Source organism: Podarcis cretensis, assembly GCF_951804945.1.
Source record: "Podarcis cretensis genome assembly, chromosome: 3".
NCBI classification, from domain to species: Eukaryota; Metazoa; Chordata; class Lepidosauria; order Squamata; family Lacertidae; genus Podarcis; species Podarcis cretensis.
Genome location: NC_137172.1, coordinates 28332731 through 28352708, shown reverse-complemented (window position 1 = coordinate 28352708; position 19978 = coordinate 28332731). Strand labels below are relative to the sequence as shown.

General features: G+C 41.4%; 2 protein-coding genes across 2 annotated transcripts in view; one reads left to right on the top strand and one right to left on the bottom strand.

Moving 5' to 3' along the window:
• The window catches only part of USH2A (usherin), a 446098-nt gene extending 436353 nt beyond the window's left edge, over positions 1-9745 (top strand). The window contains exons 69-74 of the mRNA XM_079968364.1: positions 1433-1516; positions 3102-3355; positions 6311-6412; positions 6954-7025; positions 8402-8626; positions 9230-9745. Of these exons, the coding sequence (XP_079824490.1) occupies positions 1433-1516; positions 3102-3355; positions 6311-6412; positions 6954-7025; positions 8402-8626; positions 9230-9319 (827 nt within the window). The 3' untranslated portion in view covers positions 9320-9745. The remainder of the gene's footprint in view (positions 1-1432; positions 1517-3101; positions 3356-6310; positions 6413-6953; positions 7026-8401; positions 8627-9229) is intronic.
• Positions 9746-12285: 2540 nt separating this feature from the next.
• Positions 12286-19978, bottom strand: part of KCTD3 (potassium channel tetramerization domain containing 3) — a 30761-nt gene continuing 23068 nt past the window's right edge. Inside the window, exons 14-18 of the mRNA XM_079968603.1 lie at positions 19558-19713; positions 17958-18054; positions 14502-14686; positions 14027-14165; positions 12286-13519 (exon numbers count right to left, since the gene is read on the bottom strand). Coding sequence (XP_079824729.1) covers positions 12970-13519; positions 14027-14165; positions 14502-14686; positions 17958-18054; positions 19558-19713 — 1127 coding nt within the window. The 3' untranslated portion in view covers positions 12286-12969. The remainder of the gene's footprint in view (positions 13520-14026; positions 14166-14501; positions 14687-17957; positions 18055-19557; positions 19714-19978) is intronic.

Sequence of the window (19978 nt, the reverse complement as noted above, 5' to 3'; positions counted from 1 at the left end):
GCTTCACTATGCATTAAATGCAACATGTACCTTGACCCTGAATTAACATTACTTAGCTAACAGGCTGTTGAGGTGTGAGAGGTACTTAAGACTTCTGTTGTCAGATGAAAGGGAAAAATACACTCACGCCCCAACAGACTGCTGGGAAATGTGGTTTTCAGGCCTTAGAAATATGGAATCTGTTTGGCAGATTCCTTCATGTGTATAGAGCTGTTCCCTGAATTGAAGCCAAGTAGAGTTTTATGCGGGTGGCGCTGTGGTATAAACCAAACCTAGGGCTTGCCAATCAGAAGGTTGGTGGTTCAAATCCCCACGACGGGGTGAGCTCCCGTTGCTCGGTCCCTGCTCCTGCCAACCTAGCAGTTCTAAAGCATGTCAAAGTGCAAGTAGATAAATAGGTACTGCTCCAGCAGGAAGGTAAATGGCGTTTCCATACGCTTCTCTGGTTTGCCAGAAACGGCTTAGTCATGCTGGCCACATGACCCGGAAGCTGTACGCCGGCTCCCTCGGCCAGTAAAGCGACATGAGCTAGTGAGGTGTGAGGGGGACTTAAGAGTCGTCCGCGACTGGACCTAATGGTCAGGAGTTCATTTGCCTTTACCTTTAGAGTTTTATGCAAGTATCAGAACATACAATGGGCTCTAGATCAGCTACCTCCTTTATTGCCTATTAAACCCTTTGTTATGCTTCTAGGGCAACGTAAGAGTATTTCTTTTGGTCCCTTCTCGCTTTATGTTCTGCAGACACAGAAAATCACACCCAAGTCTGAATATTTGCAATATCCTTAGTGGGAAGGCATTAACCATACCACATGCAGTAGTAGTTAAAATACTTAATAGGGAGACGATAAAATGAGTTTTCCATCTTCAGGAGATGCTGTTTTCCTAAAATTTAGAACTTATATGCTAATGATTACGTTGCAGAGGACAGTCCTATGTTTGAAGGGCTGTTATTCCTCTCTTTCTGAAGGCCCTGCACCCAGCAGGGGAAGAATGACTGGATGCCCTGGATGGCAGAGCCAGCCCATCCTTGAGGCAAGATGAGGCAACTCCCTCAGGTGGCAGGATCCACTGAGGCAGCACATCCCAATGAAGAACTTTATTCCCCATTCCTTCCTGATGTAGATCTTTACTCACCCCTTCTTCCCTGGTGGAGAGAGAGGAGCCATTTTGTGCTGAAATGTCGTGGGCTGGCCACCCCGGCTGTAGGGGAGGGACTCATGAACCTCCAATTGGTGCACTGCACTATGAGCATAGCAAGCAGGCAGGCAGGCAGGCAGGGGGAAAGGAGGTTTCTGTCAATCAGTGCTGGTGACAGGCCATGCCTCAGGTTTAAAGCAGACATATTTAGAAAATTAAATAAGCAGAACAATAAAATGACAGTATAAGAAGTTTATACAGTGTGCATGTTTTAATCATACGGTGTTGTTCAGCCTATTCATTTCAGGTGTCTTGTACCACTGACCAAGGAAGTGCGGTAACACCGGTGATCAAATACAACACTGCTACAGGAATTGGTAAATTCACAAAGGCTCCTCCTTGCCATTGCGCGCGGATTTGCTGTCAAATGTTACTGGTGCACATGGGCTCTGTGTGTATCTCAAATAATGAAGTGATTCAGATCATGATTCTGTGTACCTGGGTGGGATCACACCATTAACAAGGCATTTCAAGGTGGGTTAGACGGACCCCTTAAACTTCCAATTGGCTTTACAGCCTTGGTTTATCCAAAAGCACAAATTTTCCACCTCCCCTCTTATTTTCTGAGAAACAAAGCCAAACTGACTGACGAAATGACCAGAGCTTGATAGGGAGAGACAGGGGACTCTTTCATTTTGCTGGACACAGTGAGTTGTTTTCCAAGGCCACTCCAAAATCACAGTGATTAAGGGGAAGGGAGGTTTAGGCAAATAATCAGTGTTGTTCTTCATGTGGGTTTTAGTTATGTTTTAGTTATGAGAGCAGGGCATTAGGGGTGGAGTTAGAACACTGGGGTGGCTTGCTTCTTTCCCAATTATTATTTTTTTTTTTTTGCCTAACAAACAATTAAAACTCATAGCTTATTTTTTCTTCAGGGAGGGTACTTCCAGGGAGAAAAAGAAACTGCAACTTCTCCCATTAAAAAACAAACAAACATAAAATTGCCTAGCAGGATAGCTCCTATACCCATTTGTCGGAGTGTTAGAAGCACCTCCTTCATGTCTCCAGTTTTTGAACTGATTGCCCACAAAAGAAACTAGGGGATGGAATATGATTTGTATTTTCAGACCACTACAAGGTAATGTCTGCTCCTGAAAAGTCACCTTTTCAGAGTGGCAGGACTTATGCTCAGGAATTCCCTGCCTCTGCTGAAAATTTTCCATTGCAGCAAGCCCCTGTTTTACCTTTGTTTAAAATATTTTGTTAACCTTACCTTGCTTTTTAATGATGGTTTGATGCATATTTGTTTTTGATTGTGCTGTTTATTTTAGACATGCTTTATCTAAAATAGACTTTCAGCAAGTGGTTTATAATTTTTTTTTCAAAAAGAAAGAAAGAATGCACACCCTTTGCTAGAGAGACCAGTGACCCCTTTGAGACTCTTTATTCTATCCTGTTTAAAACTTACTCTTTAAAAAAAGTATTTCCCACCAGACTTCCCTCTTTTAAATCCCCTTCAAGGATTAAATGGACACAGTTGCTGTGGTGTTTTTGGCTTGAGTGCAAGAAAGCTTTTTGCAACATATATTCATGTGAACACACACACACATATACACACTACCTCCTGATAATTGTTTCAGCTGTTCAAGGTTACGTCGATGAATCAGCCTTCGCTTTTACACACACACACACCCTTCTCTTCCCTGGTAGGTGCCAATGCAGAGGTGATTTCCAACCCAAGCAGCAATGCCAGGGCTTAAAACACAGTCTCCAGAGTGCACTAAGCTTTATGATCCAACCCCCTGGCATACTGAGCCACTACGGCCCCTTGCAAATGAGCAGAGTGTGACAAACAGCCACCAGCATCTTTCCAACACCTTATAAAATCATATCAGGGGCGAAGCTAGATCACACTACATTTTCTCTCTAAAATAATGCGTGCCCACCCTCTTCCTTCCCCAGATATCACAGGCCCTGCGTTAACAACCCCGGGAGATAAGCACGAAGCAGAGGCAAAGCAGGCAACCTTCTACACAGAGCTGTGGTTTGTGGTCCTAATGGCCATCCTTGGCTTGATCCTTTTAGCAGTTCTGCTGTCCCTGATCCTGCAGAGGAAAATAAGCAAGCAGCCGTATGCACGGGAAAGGCCTCCTTTAGTCCCGCTTCAAAAGAGGATGTCGCCGATGAGTGTCTATTCACAAGGAGAGACGCACATGGTACGCTGCTTGGACTGTGAATTGTTTTGCAGGCATGCTCCCCACGTGTGCATGCATGCACGCATTAATGCACGCATGCAGACACCTGCCCACGCATGCACATATAGATGGAGAAGCTTTTTGTCCGAAAGGTAAACTGCAGCTTCTGCCCTGGCAGTGACTATTGCCCTCGCAATTTCTCCCTCCACCTAGAGAACATACACCTTGGGGCAGCCATACAAATGTGAACTAATATAAATAAAGTAATTTGGGTTGGAAGGGACCACGAGGGTCATCTAGTCCAACCCCCTGCAATGCAGGAAACTTGCCCAACCTGGGGCTCAAACCCACAATCCTGAGATTAAGAGTCTCATACTCTACCAACTGAGCTACCTGGAGAGGCCAGCGGTGTCATCTAAGGCAGCTTCCTATGCTCCAACAGTTAAAGCAAATTCACTAAGCACATGCTTAAGGTTTGCTGCTTGATATGGGGCAGAGGACAAAAGCAGGAGGTCTTTGTGGTATTCTCTCCCCTCTTCCCATAATGTTTCGCCATGTGTACTCATGTCACGTGTTTCGCAACCAGCAGCACGAACTGTTGGAGAAATGCGCTGCCCAAGGAAGGGTGCCTAAATGTTTGGCGCATGACATGGGGCTGTCATATTTGGCTGCAGTTCTACACTGGAACCAAGGGAGTTTTAAAATACTTAGCTTTGGCCAGATGACACCTAAGTAGAGGATAACTCTGCCTACCGCTCAGGATGTGAAACTTGGCAAAGGTACAGTATTTGAAGAGAGAAGCAGCCGCTTTTATCTGTGCCTTGTGCCTTTCTAAAGGGAATCGTTGCAGAATTATATTGCTAGCCATTTCCCCCTCTCCCACATGTGCTGTGTTCCCCCCGCCCCCTTCAGACTGCACAGCATGCTTAAATGTTTCTGTCATTTTCGCAGCTCAAGCCTTTGTTAAAAGCCTCTTAAAAGAGCGCAGCAAGTCAACAATTTTAATTTTTATGTGGCCCCTTAAGGACCTGTCAGTGCTGTGGCTACTCCTCGAGCATTACTGAGTTAGGGGGCCAAGCGGGGGCCTTAAAGGAAAATGTTTGTGTTTCAACAATGACCCTCAGGAGCTGGGGGATGCTGCTCTCAGCAACATTTCTATGGTGACTCTGGGTGGATTGTAAAGGCTAAATTAGGGCCTGTTTAATCAATTTTAGTTGAGTTTCTGAACTAGTAAAATGAGCTTTGAAAATAGGCTGGTTTGCCTTTTATAGGAATAGTCAGTTGTAGCTGAAAGAAAGGCTCAAGAGCACCAGTAAAAACAAAAACAAAAAACTGAGGATGCAGTTTGATTATAATAAGCCAAAATGTGTGAAAAGTAGGTATTACAATAAGGAGACAAAAACCTGAGTGTTGTAAATGCTTAATTCAGGCACCCCCTTGTTACAAGGCTGTAAAAAGTTCGATGAAATGGCTTAATAAGCTATTCTCCCCTATTCTTTGTTCTGCCTTCTAGTCTAGATAGGCCTTTAGGAACATTTGAAGCGGTGTTCTTTCAAGTCAGACCACTGCTCAAGCTAACTTTGTGTTGACTAGCAGTAGCTGCCCAGGGTTTCTGACGTGGATGTTTCCCTGCCCTAATTATAGATGCTGGGGATTGAAACTAAGGCTTTCTGCATGCAAAGGATGTGCTCTACCACTGTGTGGTCTCCTCCTCAAAATACCCAGGATCCTTCCCTTCCTTTGGTCCCACTTAACCTTGTTAAGGGCAAAGGAATCTGCCTTATACTGAGTAAGACCATGGATGCATCTAGCACAGTGCTGCCTGCAGCAGAAGTAGCCAATGTGATGTCCTTTCGATGATATTGGACTACAACTCCCATCATCCCTAGTCACTTGCCAGACAGTGTGTGGCTAATGGGAACTGGAGTCCAGCAGCATCTGTCGGGTACCATTTTGGGTCCACTACACTGGCTGTCCAGGGTTTCAGACATGACTTTTTAAATGCCACAAGTGGAGATGCCAGGGATTGAACCTGGGACCTTTTGCACACAAAGGCTTTGTGCTACCTCCAAGCTACGACGTTAGCTGCTGGCATTACCAACACTTTGCTATGTTCTCAGTCCCAAACGGGGGGATCTAGGAACCCCCAGTCCACTCGCAGCTCAAATCCAGCTACTGAAAATGAGCTAGGCCTGGGTGGGAGGGGGTCCTCTGGGCCAGTGGTGGAGCTTCATGCTCTGGCAGTGGGTGGTGGAGAGCAGGCAGGGGCGGGGCTGGCCTGTGTCTCTCCCCCCCTTCCTTTGCCAGTGCTCTGGGCTATCCCTGCTCACAAGCATCAAGCATGCTGGCAATGCCTCCTGCTGTCCATACATTGAGAAAGGGCCTTATAGGTGGACTGGCATACACATGTATCCCTCCTACACACAAGGGAGGCACCCGGGGCAGTCAGATGGCTATCAGTGTATATGTGAGGTCTCTCCTCACACTCACCAAACATGTGGCCAGTGGGTGAATCATCAGCAAGGGGGCAGAAAGAATGGAGAGAGACCCATTTTAAAACAGTGAACTTGAAATTGTTATAGTATATAAGTTTATGCTATTGTGTTCTATATATTACCATTATGGGGTATTTTGTTTATTTGATAAATTTAATTAGTATAGTATAAATTAAAGCAAGCTTGCCCATCGAGATTTGCCAGCTACCTCTGACCTCAAAGGGAAACTAAAAGCATAGACAGGACAACCTTGTTTCTGCTCTGAGTGTGTCAACAGCTGAGAGAGGTTTACATGTAAAAAAGCCGCATTTCCATTCACTCTCTTTTCTAGTTTTCCTTCCCCTTCGCCTTTGGAAGGTTAACTGTCTGAACTGCTGCTCTTTCCCCCATCTCCTCTGTTTTAACTCCTTGTCTTCTCTACTGCCTTGCCTCTCTTCCTTTATTTCCTGCACCTATGATGTTTCAAAAAAAAATAATGCAGAAACCCTCTTTCACTGATAATCCCTGCCATCAGCCTCCTCTTGCTACTTCTTTACAAGTCCCTGTCATCTCGTCTTCACAAGTATCACAGAGCTCAGATAAGGTAAGCCTTTGCGATGCATATGTCTGCATAAACATTGAGAAAGATATATTTCTAAACCGCTAGGCAATGTCTTCTTCCTCCATCCCCCACCCCCACCACTGTATTAGATTGAGGGAGTCGCTCTGTTTTATTATCGCTTTCAAGGTCACCCGGCATAAGGTGCAGATAATTGTAAGTGCAGTTTTTTACACCTAACTCAATTACTGGCTTGAATCTGGAACACTCAGCCACTGCAGTCCCATACAAATGCTAGTGAAACTTGCCTCCGAGAGCAACAAATTGGCTTTCAGTTGCCATAAGCCTTCACTGCAAATACCTTCCCATTTTTCTGACTCGGTATAATGGGGCAATTCCTCAGCTGCTACAGATCAACATCGCTTTGCTTGATGGCACCGGAGTTTCACGGGCTTCCTCCTTGCTGGCTCTGTGGCCCGCGTGGTGCAGACATTCATTGCAAGCTAACCTTCCCGTGGAGCATTTGTCACAGCACCCAGGTCATTTACAAATGCCATTAATACATTTCTTCCCTTTTTAATCTCAGTTTGAGACGGTTGCCGATACGTCTGAGTCCTCAAGCAGCGTCACTCTCAAAAGCTACACAATGCACGCTGAGGTAGTGATTAGTGCGGGTCCGGCCTGGGCAACCAAGCGCTTGCAATTTGTTGGCATGAAAGTCTTTTTGCATGACACTTATAGTGGAAAAGGGGATGGTGCTGAGCATGCTCTTGTATTGTGTTTCATTGTCCAGGTAATGGAGCAGGTGTGGAACTGGGGTACATAGGCTCAGGCAGAACTAATGGGTTTCTTTAAGAAAATTGAAATTGGGCTGATGCAACAGGGTTGTTGTTTTTTGGAACATAAGAGAGTTGATTTCCATTAAATCACAAACTTGGGATAAGCCACACTTGGGAACCCAGGGGGGTTGAAAAGCTGAGTATTTACAGCTAACACAAACAGTCTCAATCCATAACCATAATATCCATATTAAGAGCGTAAGAGCCTGCTGGGTCAGGACAATGGCCCATCTAGTCCAGCACCCTGTCTCATGGATGGCCAACTAAATGCCTATAGGAAGCCTGTAAACAGGACCCAAACCCAAGAGCGCTATCCCCTTCTGTGGTTTCCAGAAGCTCCTTCAATCTCCTGGACATGAATGTGAGCAAGTGATTAGTGTGTTAGAGTCAAACCCAGAAGAGCTGCATTTTCATTCAGTAAATCCTTATTTAATCCCAACATCTTCTAGAAGAGCAAGCCATACTCAGGCTTGCAGGCATGTTTCGAACCTTTGCATTGTCTGAGAGTCTGTCCATTTCTCCCTTTAGAGTGCAATTGGAACCGTTTGGTGTTTTATGTGATAAACTATGTGGCATTGCTTCCTCATCTCTTGGGTTTGCTGTGATTGCAGTGCCTGCTTGTGTCTGTGGGCTTTTTTTTACAGGGCAGGTCACTGGGAGAGCTATGTGACCAAACTATGAAAGCAGAGAATGTACAAAGCTAGGCATAACCCATATTAGCAGAATCTTTAGAGACCCTACTGATCTACAAGCTTAAACCCCCCAGCAGTCATTCATTAGTGAACCAATGGCCCTGCTCACCTTGCAGGCACTGCTCAGCAAAAGGCTGTTGTTGGAGTGAAATGGGAATTGTGCCGATGACTTGCATGTATTGCATGCTTAGTAGGAGATCACCTTGTGAAATTGCATTGCAGAAGGCTATGGTTTCCACAGGGAACAATAGCTGAAGAGAGTGCTAATGATCCTTGCCATGTGTGTTTAATGGTGTTCTGTTATTGGTCATAAACTCTGCTGTGAAGATGGGCTCCTGCAGCATTGTGACATTAACTCTCATCTGGTCATCAGCTAAGGACAGCTGATGGAAACCAGAGGATCATTTTGTAGTGGAAGCCACAGTATGGTGATACATGGTTTGGTAAAAGCTCTTCCTAAGACAACATTTTATTTATTTTGTCTCCTCCTTCAATGCTTCTAGGGATTAGCAGATACAAAAATTCCAGCACCAGTGTCTCCTTTGAGTATGCATAGCAATCAAAGTACTTCCGGCTTTCCAGTACCAAGCCAAAGCCAGATGCAGCGTACTTATTCCCAAGGTTCTCTACATCGGAGTGTCAGTCAGCTTATTGATGTCTACGACAAAAAATCCTTAATAGAAGATACCGTTTGGGATACCATTATTCATGGCCATGACAGTGGTTTGGTAAGTTCTTTTCAAGGGAAGACCGATATGCTTTGGGGGCCAGTGGCAACTGTAGCATAAAAGACAGCGGAAAGAGAATGCTAGGAAACCCTCTTTCCCCCCCTAAAGATATTAGTAGAGTCATGAATCCCTGCATTCCACCACTTCTGGCCCATAACCCTTTGCTTCCCAAGCTTTCTGTTCCTCTAGCTCCTTTGATACTAATTTATACAGGGCACAGGGAAAGCCCAATTACCTTAAGATGTACTTACCCACATGCACTGGTCTATTAATATGCCAGCAATTGATGGCCCAGTGTTACGAATGAATGGACCAACTTACATGGTAAGTGTATTTTAATACAGTTGGGCATGCATGGAAAGCTTACAAAGACAACTTACCATATGGGAGGAAAACAATATAAGCAAGTTCATTCATTTTTCTAGATTTTGAGTCACATCCTATTAAGAGAGTTAAATTATCTACTTAATTGTTGAAAATTCAGTGTTCCTGAATTAATATTAGAAAGGTGTTGGGAGGCGAAGAGTTTCCGCCATTATGTTCTTTGAACATAAGCCTCTTCAACAACAGCAAAAGTAAATTTATTTGTTTGCTTGTTTATAGTATGTGGATGATGAAGATCTTGTGAGCGCTATAAAAGGCTTCAGTACTGTCACAAAAGAACATACAACATTTACGGACACACCTTTGTGAGTAGTTTTGCTACTGGTATGATGGCATAAGAAGAATATGGAAGGTGTTTTTTCTTCAAGCCATTCTGAACACACTTGCCTTGTTTAGTCATTGAGATGTAATGTGCCTACCAATATGAATTATCTTGATTTTTAATTTTTTTAAACAGCGTCAGTATTACCATATAATACTTGTGATAATGCATTGCTAAGAAGGGTAAGATTTCACCCTACAACGAAGCTTTTATGGAGTAAATTTTCTTTATATAGTAAAGTATGTATTATAAAGTTTTAAAAATGTGCACAACTGAGCCAGAAACCTTTATAAACATTTTAAGCTCCACTTACAAAAGTATGAAGGGAAACCATGGTTGGATGAAATGGTCCATTTGTCCAAAATGAGCCACCGCTTATTTATGCTACAACATATATAAAAGTTTGCTTTGAACGTTTCAGTCAAAATGTCTTAGTTTCAAAAAGAAACCAGTAAAAAGTAAATTGCGGTTGTTTCATCCCAAACATGAGGGTTTGGAATTGTGTCAATCCAAGTCACCCCCAACTTGGTCCGATACAAGCATTTTCTTCACCCTACCACTTTTGGCACACCAACAAGAGATAGGTCTTGACCTCCCTTGTCTGCCTCATCCATTAGCACCATAGTTCTCCTACACCACTTCGGTTTGGTCCTGGGATGTTCCAAAGTACATGGTCAGTGAAGTGGAGAGTTTGATATTTATACAGGTGTATGTTCTTTCTAAAAAAAAAAAATGATTACTGAAATAACAGTTTAGTTTGACTCACTTGTACAATGGAATCTTGGCTAAGAATCCTATTACATACCATGCTGATTTCTTGCATCTCCCTTAAAATATATAAATTTTCCACTACTGTCCTAGCAAATCTTTCATTATAGTTCTTATTCTGCAGTGGTTTGTTTCCCTAGTTATTTGTTGAAATATTTTTGATTGCCCTGAATTGTAGATTGAAATTACAATTATTTGTAGGTCAGTTCCATACCTAGCACTGAGTCCTACTGAATTCTTTGGGATTTAGCCCCAGAAAAGTATATACAGGATTGTAGCCTAAATCGTCCCAAAGAACAGATCTAGGAAGTTAGTAGTTTAGGTATAAGCTACATCACTTTGCATCAATTTTCTTTGATTAAGTTATGTATGTTCTGTGTCAATAGCTAACTTTAGCCGTTGTCTGTAGCAGGTGGTCATCTTATCACTGTTTTGTTAGGCACAGGTTGAAACAAAGGTGTTATGTATCTAGTTTTGTGGGCTGGATGCAAGGTGCTACTATCATGCCACTGATAACAAAATTCATTCCCTGAAGCAGTAAGGCAGTTTTCAGTGCTACACTTATCACATGTGCAGATATGTCTTCTGTGGCAAGGGCATAAACATTTCAACCCTACACCAAAATTGAAGATTTGGCTTGGGAAGAACAAGAGTAGAACATCATTTCTAGTAGCAAACTGTTGTATATGTGCTACTGACAATAAAACCATTGTAGTTTTGTCTGTTGATAAGGAAAAGGGAATTACATTTGAACTCAGTCCAAGTGCACTTCAAACCATAAAGTCCCAAAGGACTGGGCCCACCAAAATTTATACAAGTACTCTGGTTAGATGGTTTATGAAATGTAATTTCATTGTGTATTTAGAGCTTTTTCTGTGTTTAATGTTACCAGTTGAAATAACAGATATTTTCTTTTCTGCCAATATACTTGCGGAGCAAAGAACAAAATACTAAGTTATTTTAAAAGCTGTCTTGTGTATTATTTTTTACACAGAAAAGCAAGCTAAAACTAAGTATTTTTAATTATTATATACAGAAATGTAGTACATTTCAGAATATCCCAATTAATAAATGGTTTTAAACAATATTTTTTATTGGGTTTCTTTGACTCATCTTGGCCTATGGTCCTATTTATTGCTTATATGAGTAGTTTAGGATTACTTTGGACAGACCACTAGCTGGACTTTTTAAGCACTTTTATCCAGAATATTGCTATAAATTAACTATTGCACAAAAGTTAGAATTGCATTGTGCATTGAGATTTGTGGGATTCTGGAGCAGTATTTTGTATAATGTGGATACCATCCCTTGTCATGTCCCTTGGATGTCAGGAGGTTTTTGAAGGTGATTAAGGGCCTAGTGGCTGCTTTTATTGCTGGATTATTTAAGAAGGCGTGTAGTTGGTGTTCTGTTAGCCAGGGTATTTGGGTGTCCCCTAGTTGGTCTTGAATTGCATTGATATGGTCTTGTTATTTTGCAGAAGTCTGTTAGGTGGTGTAGGCCTTTGGCTTGCCATGTTTTTATTTGGAAGTTTTGGGCTGTGTGATGGGCTGGGGACTTAGTGGAGATGTGGTTGGGCAAAATTTGCCTACTTTTTTTTCCTTCCTGTGTGATCCTGTTTAGTGTTGTGGGGATTTTCCTTTGTTTGTTTTGGAGGAATGGGTATGCTATGGTGGGGGTGCTTCTGATAGTGTCTATCTCAAAGTGTATCCATTGTTTTGACTCGTCTTCTAGAATGTATGGGATTATGCTTTACTGAAAAGAAGGAATGTATAGACAGATCTCAATTGTTCCAGGCCAACTATATGAATGCATGGCACAGGAAGAAAAAGGAATGGAAAAACCTCACAGAAACAGAGAGATATACAATATACCATTGTTCAAAATTGATTCTAACGACAGCTACTTCTTTTAGATTCATTGTTTGGCTCAAGCTGGAAGATGGTAAAAGCTCACCAATGCTTTTCTTTTGGTATTCCAAAGCTACCCTATATAGAGGGGGGAAGGGTAATACTATGCAATGTCTTACAGTTGCAGAGTCAGATCACAAGTTTAATATGGCCTGAATCTAAATCTCTCTTATTGCTAATATTTGTTGCTTATCTCAACTGTTATTGCTTACAAGACTGGCAACACCTCCTGGAAAGCATTAAGTTTTTCTCATAAGTAAAATAATACACACCTATTAAATTCTTTATACTTTAATATTAAAGACAAATATATGCAATATAATATTTTATAGCATTCAAATCAGTAACAAGATGTTTAGAATTGCAGTATGATTAAGTTAACAAATTGCACCAGGTGATGTATACAAAGTTTATTAATACTAGTAAAAAATATGGTGACTCAACAACAAAAAAGGCAAACGTAAGGTGAAGTGGCCATGCCACCCTCTTTCCATTATTATTCCCAATATGGAACCACAAAAGCATGAAGAGAGACCGAACTCACTGAAGACCAAGTAGGCAACATACATTAAATATTTAGCATGTGCAGAGCCACAAATGGGAATCAGAGTTACAGACATTAGAAAATGCTCCCCTTACAACAAAAATGGTAGTGCATGCCAGCCTCCGTTAAAGAAAGCTTGAAATCAAAGTCTGTACCAGAAATGGACTTCATATTATCGTTATATGAAGTCAACATCAGTTTAGAATACTTTAAAAATGCTTCTGTTGGTTGTGCTGTGAAGCCAAGTCCTTTGTGTAGAATGATGTGTTCCCTATCCTGTTTTATTCTACTTCAAGAACATCTTGAAAGACACAGACTTACAGATGCCCACAGAGACATAAATGTAAACATATTATCCAGTTTAGTGTTTAAAACCTTTGATATATATTTTGGATATAAATATCCTTCAGCATTTTTACAAGGTATAATCCTGGCAGTTAGAGTCACTTTTCTTATGCCGTGGGGAAACTGCTGTCTTTGTAGGTGATGGCGAAGCTGCCCCAGATGTTTCAGAAGCTCCTTCCACAATACTTGGTGAAGACACCAGATGAGGTGCTTTCTTCCTCCCCAGGAATCCTCCTCCTTCAAACCCACTTTTCTTTTTATTGTCTGCTTTGGCTTCGTTTTCTTCATCAGTTCCTCGTTTCTTCAACTCCAATACATTTTCAGGCACTTTCTGACCATCACTTGCCCCATCTGCTGCTCTGGTAGCTCTTATCTCAAGTGCTGCTATTGAAGCCCTTTTGTCAGTTATGTTTTCACCTGTCTGTACAGGACTCTGGTTGCCATTCTGAAGAATACCTCTGTCTGCCATAGTTTTGTTCAAATTAAAAGCCTGGATCTCTCTGTAGCTGTGAAAACTCTCTGTCCGTCGTGCCCTGGCTAATAAAGGGCTCTCCCTATATGGCCGTATGGAACCATATGTAGTGGTTTCGTGGATCATTTCACGGTGTTGCAACTGGAGGCTGAAAATATTTTATATGCATGAGTAAGAGCACCAGTATTACTGAACACAGTCACACTGAACAGATACCACAAGCAAGAAACAAGGTATTCTCCTTTTCGAGCATCTATGGTGCTGTTGCTTGTGATGTTACCAGAGCTATTCCACACAAAGATAGTGGAAATTAATGTTAATGGGGGAAAGTATCTGATCTTTCTGGGAGGCACTTATTTTGCATATTTAACAAAAATGAAACTTGTAACCTTTTGATAGTTAGCAGCTGACTGTACCAAAGGAGACTTCTCTGGCTGATATCTACATTATTAGTCATATTGAAGAGTAGATCCAGTAAAAATCAATGAATCTGAGTATGCCTCATGTTGGCTATCACTTTCTGTAACATGCTGTTCTAACGGGGAACCACTATGTCTAAAAAAAATCCAAGTCTCAAAATGTTTAAAGTACTGAATGAAGATTCGGATTACAATTTACCAGCCAGTACAAACATGCACATGTGGCAAGGACATACCTAGAGCTGGATTCGCGCAGACGGCTTTGCTGCATCACTGAAGTGGCTGGGCTGATATTGGGAGTCGCACAGCGAGATGTGCTCAGGTCACACTGATCCAGAAGCTTAAGCAGTTCTTCTTCTGTAGGACCACCCACATCTTTTAAGAGAAAAAACACAGACCAGACACACATGCATTTAAACGGCCATACTCTGCCCACACTGCGAGCCCATCCAGATCAGCACCCTGTCCCGTTTGAGCCAAATACTGAAGTAGAACCCTGCCATTTTTAAGCACGCTGTCCCTAGCTATCCAGCCTTGCTGATCTACTGCAATTCACCCGGAGATCCGCCAATCTACCTTCTTCCCACCTCTGCTTTAAGCAATAGGTTGGAACTGCAGTATAGGAAGAATACAACATCCTACTGGATAGCTACTAAATCTGGCTTCTTTCATTAATAGAAAAATTGGATTATTGCACATCAAGGCAGATACCTTTTTCTTCGCTCTTATTAACCATATCCATAGCAGTGGTGAGGTCCCACATCTGAATACTGCCATTCACGTGCCCCGTGAAAAGGTAGCGCCGTGGTCTTGAGCCCATCCGACTGGATCCCTCACATTCTCGTACAGTGAAGGATGAAATGGTAGTACAGTCAACAGCCTGAATTTCACATATCCTGCATTAGAAATTGCACAAGGGCACATTAAGTCAACCAATCTGCAAAAACAAGGGGCATTTTCATTTTTAGGTAAAAGCTTAGAGATTACTAGTAAATCAAAAATTGTAACAGAAGTGTTATTACCTGACAAAGATATCCTTAAACACCAAGACGACAGTATCTTCTAAAATTTATTTAAAGAGTGCACTCAAAATAGGACACTTCTGTTACTGCATAATACACCATAGATATTCTCTGCCTTTCAGTTATCCAAATATCCAATCTGACATGCAAGCTAAGAATCAGCAATGCAGCCCTGTGACAGTTATGCAAGAGGGAAGAACCTCAGGGCGCTCATGAGATGTGGTCTGCCAAAGCCAGCAACTGGCACTGATGTGCTTGTAGGGTTTTGGACTGTGGCCATACTATACCATAATATCATCATGCATATGTTAAAGAATGTTCTAGAAAATGCTTTGCTCCATACTGATGCAGAATAAAAACTCAACTGTTTTCATCCCATAAATAGCTACGTAAATGCCAAGAGTCCGAATCCTTGCAGTGCCTTGCTAGTGGTAAATCACAAATTGTCAACTTGCATATTATGCCGTATCAAGAGGGCCACGATTCCTCCCCAAATTTAGTAGGAAATTCAGTGGTAGTCACAAGGTTCTCCTGGAAGCATTTGTTCTATGAAATGTTCTATAAACTGGTATATGCTTTTTTGAAAATTCTGCATAAGTAATTCCAAGAGAAACCTGTGACTACAACTTCTGCTTAGCAATTGAGAACCCATCTATTTTTAGCGAAGATGGCAGAGTAGATGTTCCCAAAGCAGTTCAAGAGCAAACGCAAAAGAAAATCTGGAACATCTGAATACACCCAATGCAAACTGCTGCCATGGGAAGCAATAACCAACACAATTATTTCTGAGACAAAATGGGTATACATGAATGCAGGTTTAATTAACATGTAGAAGGTATAGGTTGATTAGACTATGCCTGCAGTAATCAAAAGAGAAGGAGGAGAACAGAAAGAGGTCAAAGTTGAACAAGCTTTGAGTTATTATGTTAAGATTTACCCTAGTACAACACCAATTTTAATAAACGTGTGGCAGTTTCTTCCTGTGCAAGAAGAGAACATTAAATCATAGTGATTTATAACATTTATTGGGATGATAATTTGGCCTCCAACCATATTACAGGCTTCTAATGCTATTTGCTTAAAAACAAACAAGCTGTCAAAGGGATAATCTAGGTGCACAGAAAATGTACTCTTGATTAATTTCTCTAACAGTTGCTTATGATTGTACGTAATGAACTTTGATGCAAAGAAGATTGATTCCCTTAAAGAGTTTTATTCATTACAAGATTAAGCAATAAGAAACGATAGGCCATGTGTTAAAGATACTGTGTGTCGGTGAATCACTATTAGTGGCCGTGGTTGTAGTAGCAGTTTCAATTTTAGAACAGTGCTATTTCTTTTAACTAGTATCCAGGGCTTTCAAAAACACTTTAGCTGCTGTTTCCACGTCTTTGGATTTCATTTACTTTTAAATGGCCAAGCAACATATCATATTATTTTATGAAAGGTAGCAATACACACTAGCATATGGGAGGAACAGAAGAGAGCTCTAAAAGAAGGGATATAATTAAATGCCCATTAAAAAAGTGGAAGTTAAATGCAAACCTGCCTGCAGGTAAACTATGGTTGTAAAATACAAATTTTACTATTATGAGTAAAGCCAAGACCCAAATTGATTCTTTGTCCTTCTATATCCTTGTACCCAGATTTTCAAATACTTATCAATGTTTACTTCTTGAAACATTCCTGTAACTGAGTAAATTCATTTTAGAGATAGGTTGGACATGCAGAATCATAGCCCTCTGCTGCAAAAGTAGGATACCATGACACCCACTCATTTTTTCTGCTCATTGCCAAGGATCTAATAGCTGAAAAATAGATGCAGAATAAAGACGACATTTAGCAAATGATATGCAGGATCCAGAGGCAATAAACAGCTTTGAGTCCTAATCCTTGTGACACAGTATTAAAGCGACACAAACTTGCTTTCATACAGGGCTGGTCTTGACCTTGTGGAGAGAAACTGGTGCATGCATTTTGTGGACATTATCTTTACCATTTCAAGGGGGGGGGGTGGAGAGAAGAGTTTGAACAGCTTTTGTTAGGGCAGGAATTTTTATACTGTATTTCATTCCTGCCACTGTTTGCCCGAAATCAGCACAGCACTAAGCCCCCCAATTATGGACTCATCTTCTCAAATGTGATCTTTGCTGAGAGTGTAGAACAGGTGTAGGGAATGTTTGGCAAAGTTACAGGGAACCAGGCAGATGTCAAGGAAATAAACAACTATCTGGCTTTTAGAAGACACCTGAAAGCAGCCCTGTTTACGGAAGTTTTTAATGTTTGGTATTTTATTATGTTTTATATATTTTGTTAGCCACTCATAGTGGCTGGGGCAACTCAGCCAGATGGGCGGGGTGTACAATTATTAATTATTATCATTATTAGCCTTCCAGATGTTGCTGAACTCCCATCATACCTGGCCATGGCCCATGTCTGCTGGGGCTGATGGGAGTTGTAGCTCTCCAGAGGCCACTGAACTATAAATTTCCACACCTGGTGTAGAACAATTATTCTAGTGATAATTTTAAACACGATGTGCAGAATGTAACCTGCCTTCCCTCCTAGCCAACAGGATTACCAGAGAGTCATCATGGCACAAACATGAAGGTATTCTGTGACTCCATTATGCGTTTGGTCTTGGGTACAACAGTTCTGCTGGCCTTTTCATTTTCTTTCAGTATCCCCTGTGCCAAGAAAATGTGAGGCAGCAGTGGAAAAAGTATAATGTATGTTGTCCACAAAGTGGAAAGAGATAATGGAAGCAAAATTTGAGAAGAGTGGGATACAAAGCAAATTAGTTGACTGTACTTGCTATTTTGACAATCTAACACTGATTGTTGTGCCAGAGCTAATCGTGGAAACTTAACCAGAGAATCCTAAAAAAGGTAATTTGTTTGGAACATTAACAATGAACAGAATTATTATGCTCTTAGGTGGTACAGTAGCCCACACCATTTTGTAAACAATGGGATTTTCATTGCAGTTAAAATTCTTGACATAATCTTACCACAGTAAAACTTCTTGAGCAAATCTTAACACAGTAAAAACAAACAGAACTTCTTGTTAATCACTAGGCTACAAATTTACAAATAATCTTGACCTTCACTTTAATACCCAGCTGCACAATAATTTTGTTGCTTACCTTTTTCCAGTAGAAGAGAGCCTCACAAATAGTTTGTTAGTGATAGGAACAACTTTTTGGATAAACACCTGTTGGTCATCACGCTCACCAAATGGTCCTGTAATTGGAAAGCAAAGATGATTTCTCCCCCTCAATTCAAGGCCCTTGAACATTTTTGCAATATATATAGGTAAAGGTAAAGGGACCCCTAACCATTAGGTCCAGTTGTGGCCAACTCTGGGGTTGCGGCGCTCATCTCGCGTTATTGGCCGAGGGAGCCAGCGTACAGCTTCTGGGTCCTGTGGCCAGCATGACTAAGCCACTTCTGGCGAAACAAGAGCAGCACACGGAAACGCCGTTTACCTTCCCGCTGGAGCGGTACCTATTTATCTACTTGCACTTTGACGTGCTTTCGAACTGCTAGGTTGGCAAGAGCAGGGACCGAGCAATGGGAGCTCACCCTGTCGCGGGGATTCGAACCGCAGTCCTTCTGATTGGCAACTCTGTGGTTTAACCCACAGCACCACAGTAAATATTAGATAAACACCCATTGAATTCTATGTACTAGTTTCCAATTTTTCTGTGAAAGTTTTCAAAAAGCTGTCCAAAATGTTTAACAATGCACCTATATCACTACCGCAATGTGGGCCATAACAATCCCTCACTCAATACTGTTCATAGATACTCAATACTGTTCCTTTCCCCTTAAGGAAGTCTCAACATCATCACCCTGTTTTTTATGGATTAAACTATTGTTAGTAGTCACCAGTTACTAGTCATTCTCTCTCTGCATTAGCTGTATACTCAGAAACATGTTTGCCAAGGGAGGGTCATGGGGGTGAGAAAGAGATAGTCCCTCCCCCACTTTTTATAATCTTAATTTCATTTTATATTTCATATTACCCTAAGTAATATCACAAAACTACAGAGTGGGTAAAAAAGCACTTGCACAGGTTGGCCATTTGTTACCAGGCCAAGTTCAAGGTTAGTGTGGAGAGCCCTTAACTGCTTGAGTCCAGCTTACCCTCTAGATACCCACTCAACTGTTTGTTTGCAGAACTCACTGTCACAAGTGCCACGTAATACCCCTTCTGCACTTTTAAGAAATTGAAATTTTTGTGTGACAGCATCTACACTTTGGAAATCCCAACTCCCTGCTTCATATTCTTTTTTGGTGCATGCTTAAAACATTTTTGTTTAGGCAGCCTATCCAGCCATGTAGAATTTATATATGCTTTATCTCTCTTTAGCTACTGCTAATTTTAATTATCTTTTGAATGCTTTTAAATACCCGTTTTTAACTATTTTAAATCTGGAACTTTAATGTTTTAGTTTATACTTCTGTAAATTGCTTGGGAGGTTGGTTTTTTTGTTTGTTTGTTTTTACAATCAAGTGCTATATAAATTATTCAATGACTGAGAAGTGAATCCCTGGACCACCTTCCTGCCTTCTAGCCCAAGGCAGCTACTTCTTTCACCACAGGCCATTTAACATATCCCCTCCTCTTGTCATTTCCCATATCCTCTTCTCTCTTGAACACTGCAAGATAGAAATGTTCCATTCAAAGTCTCAAAGAACAGATTAGCTACCCAGCTGCTACGCTCAGAATGCTTTATCTACCTATATCATTTCCAGAAGAGTAACTGCCATGACTCTCGGTCTCTTCCAAGGACAAAATTTTGAATGATGCCAAGGGAGTCGATCCTGGCTGTGTTGAAATCATTCCTCTGAAACGTGTCACTGTCCAGGTCCGAACATGATTGTTATCTGCACAAACTAGAAAAAGTACAAGAAAAAAGGTTCACAAAATAATACAGCTATCATTCTAAACCTCAACCAAAGTCAAAACCTCACAATATTTTTATGTTACTAATCTCCATTCTGGTAGCCTCAATGAAACTTTGTAAGAATTGGTTTGTATTTTGAGTGCCTTCCAAATGTCTGAACTGGGGGTGCTTGTGGGTCCCTTTGTCCTATAGGCATAGATTCAGGTAGGTAGCCGTGTTGGTCTGACACAGTCGAAATAAATAAATAAATTAAA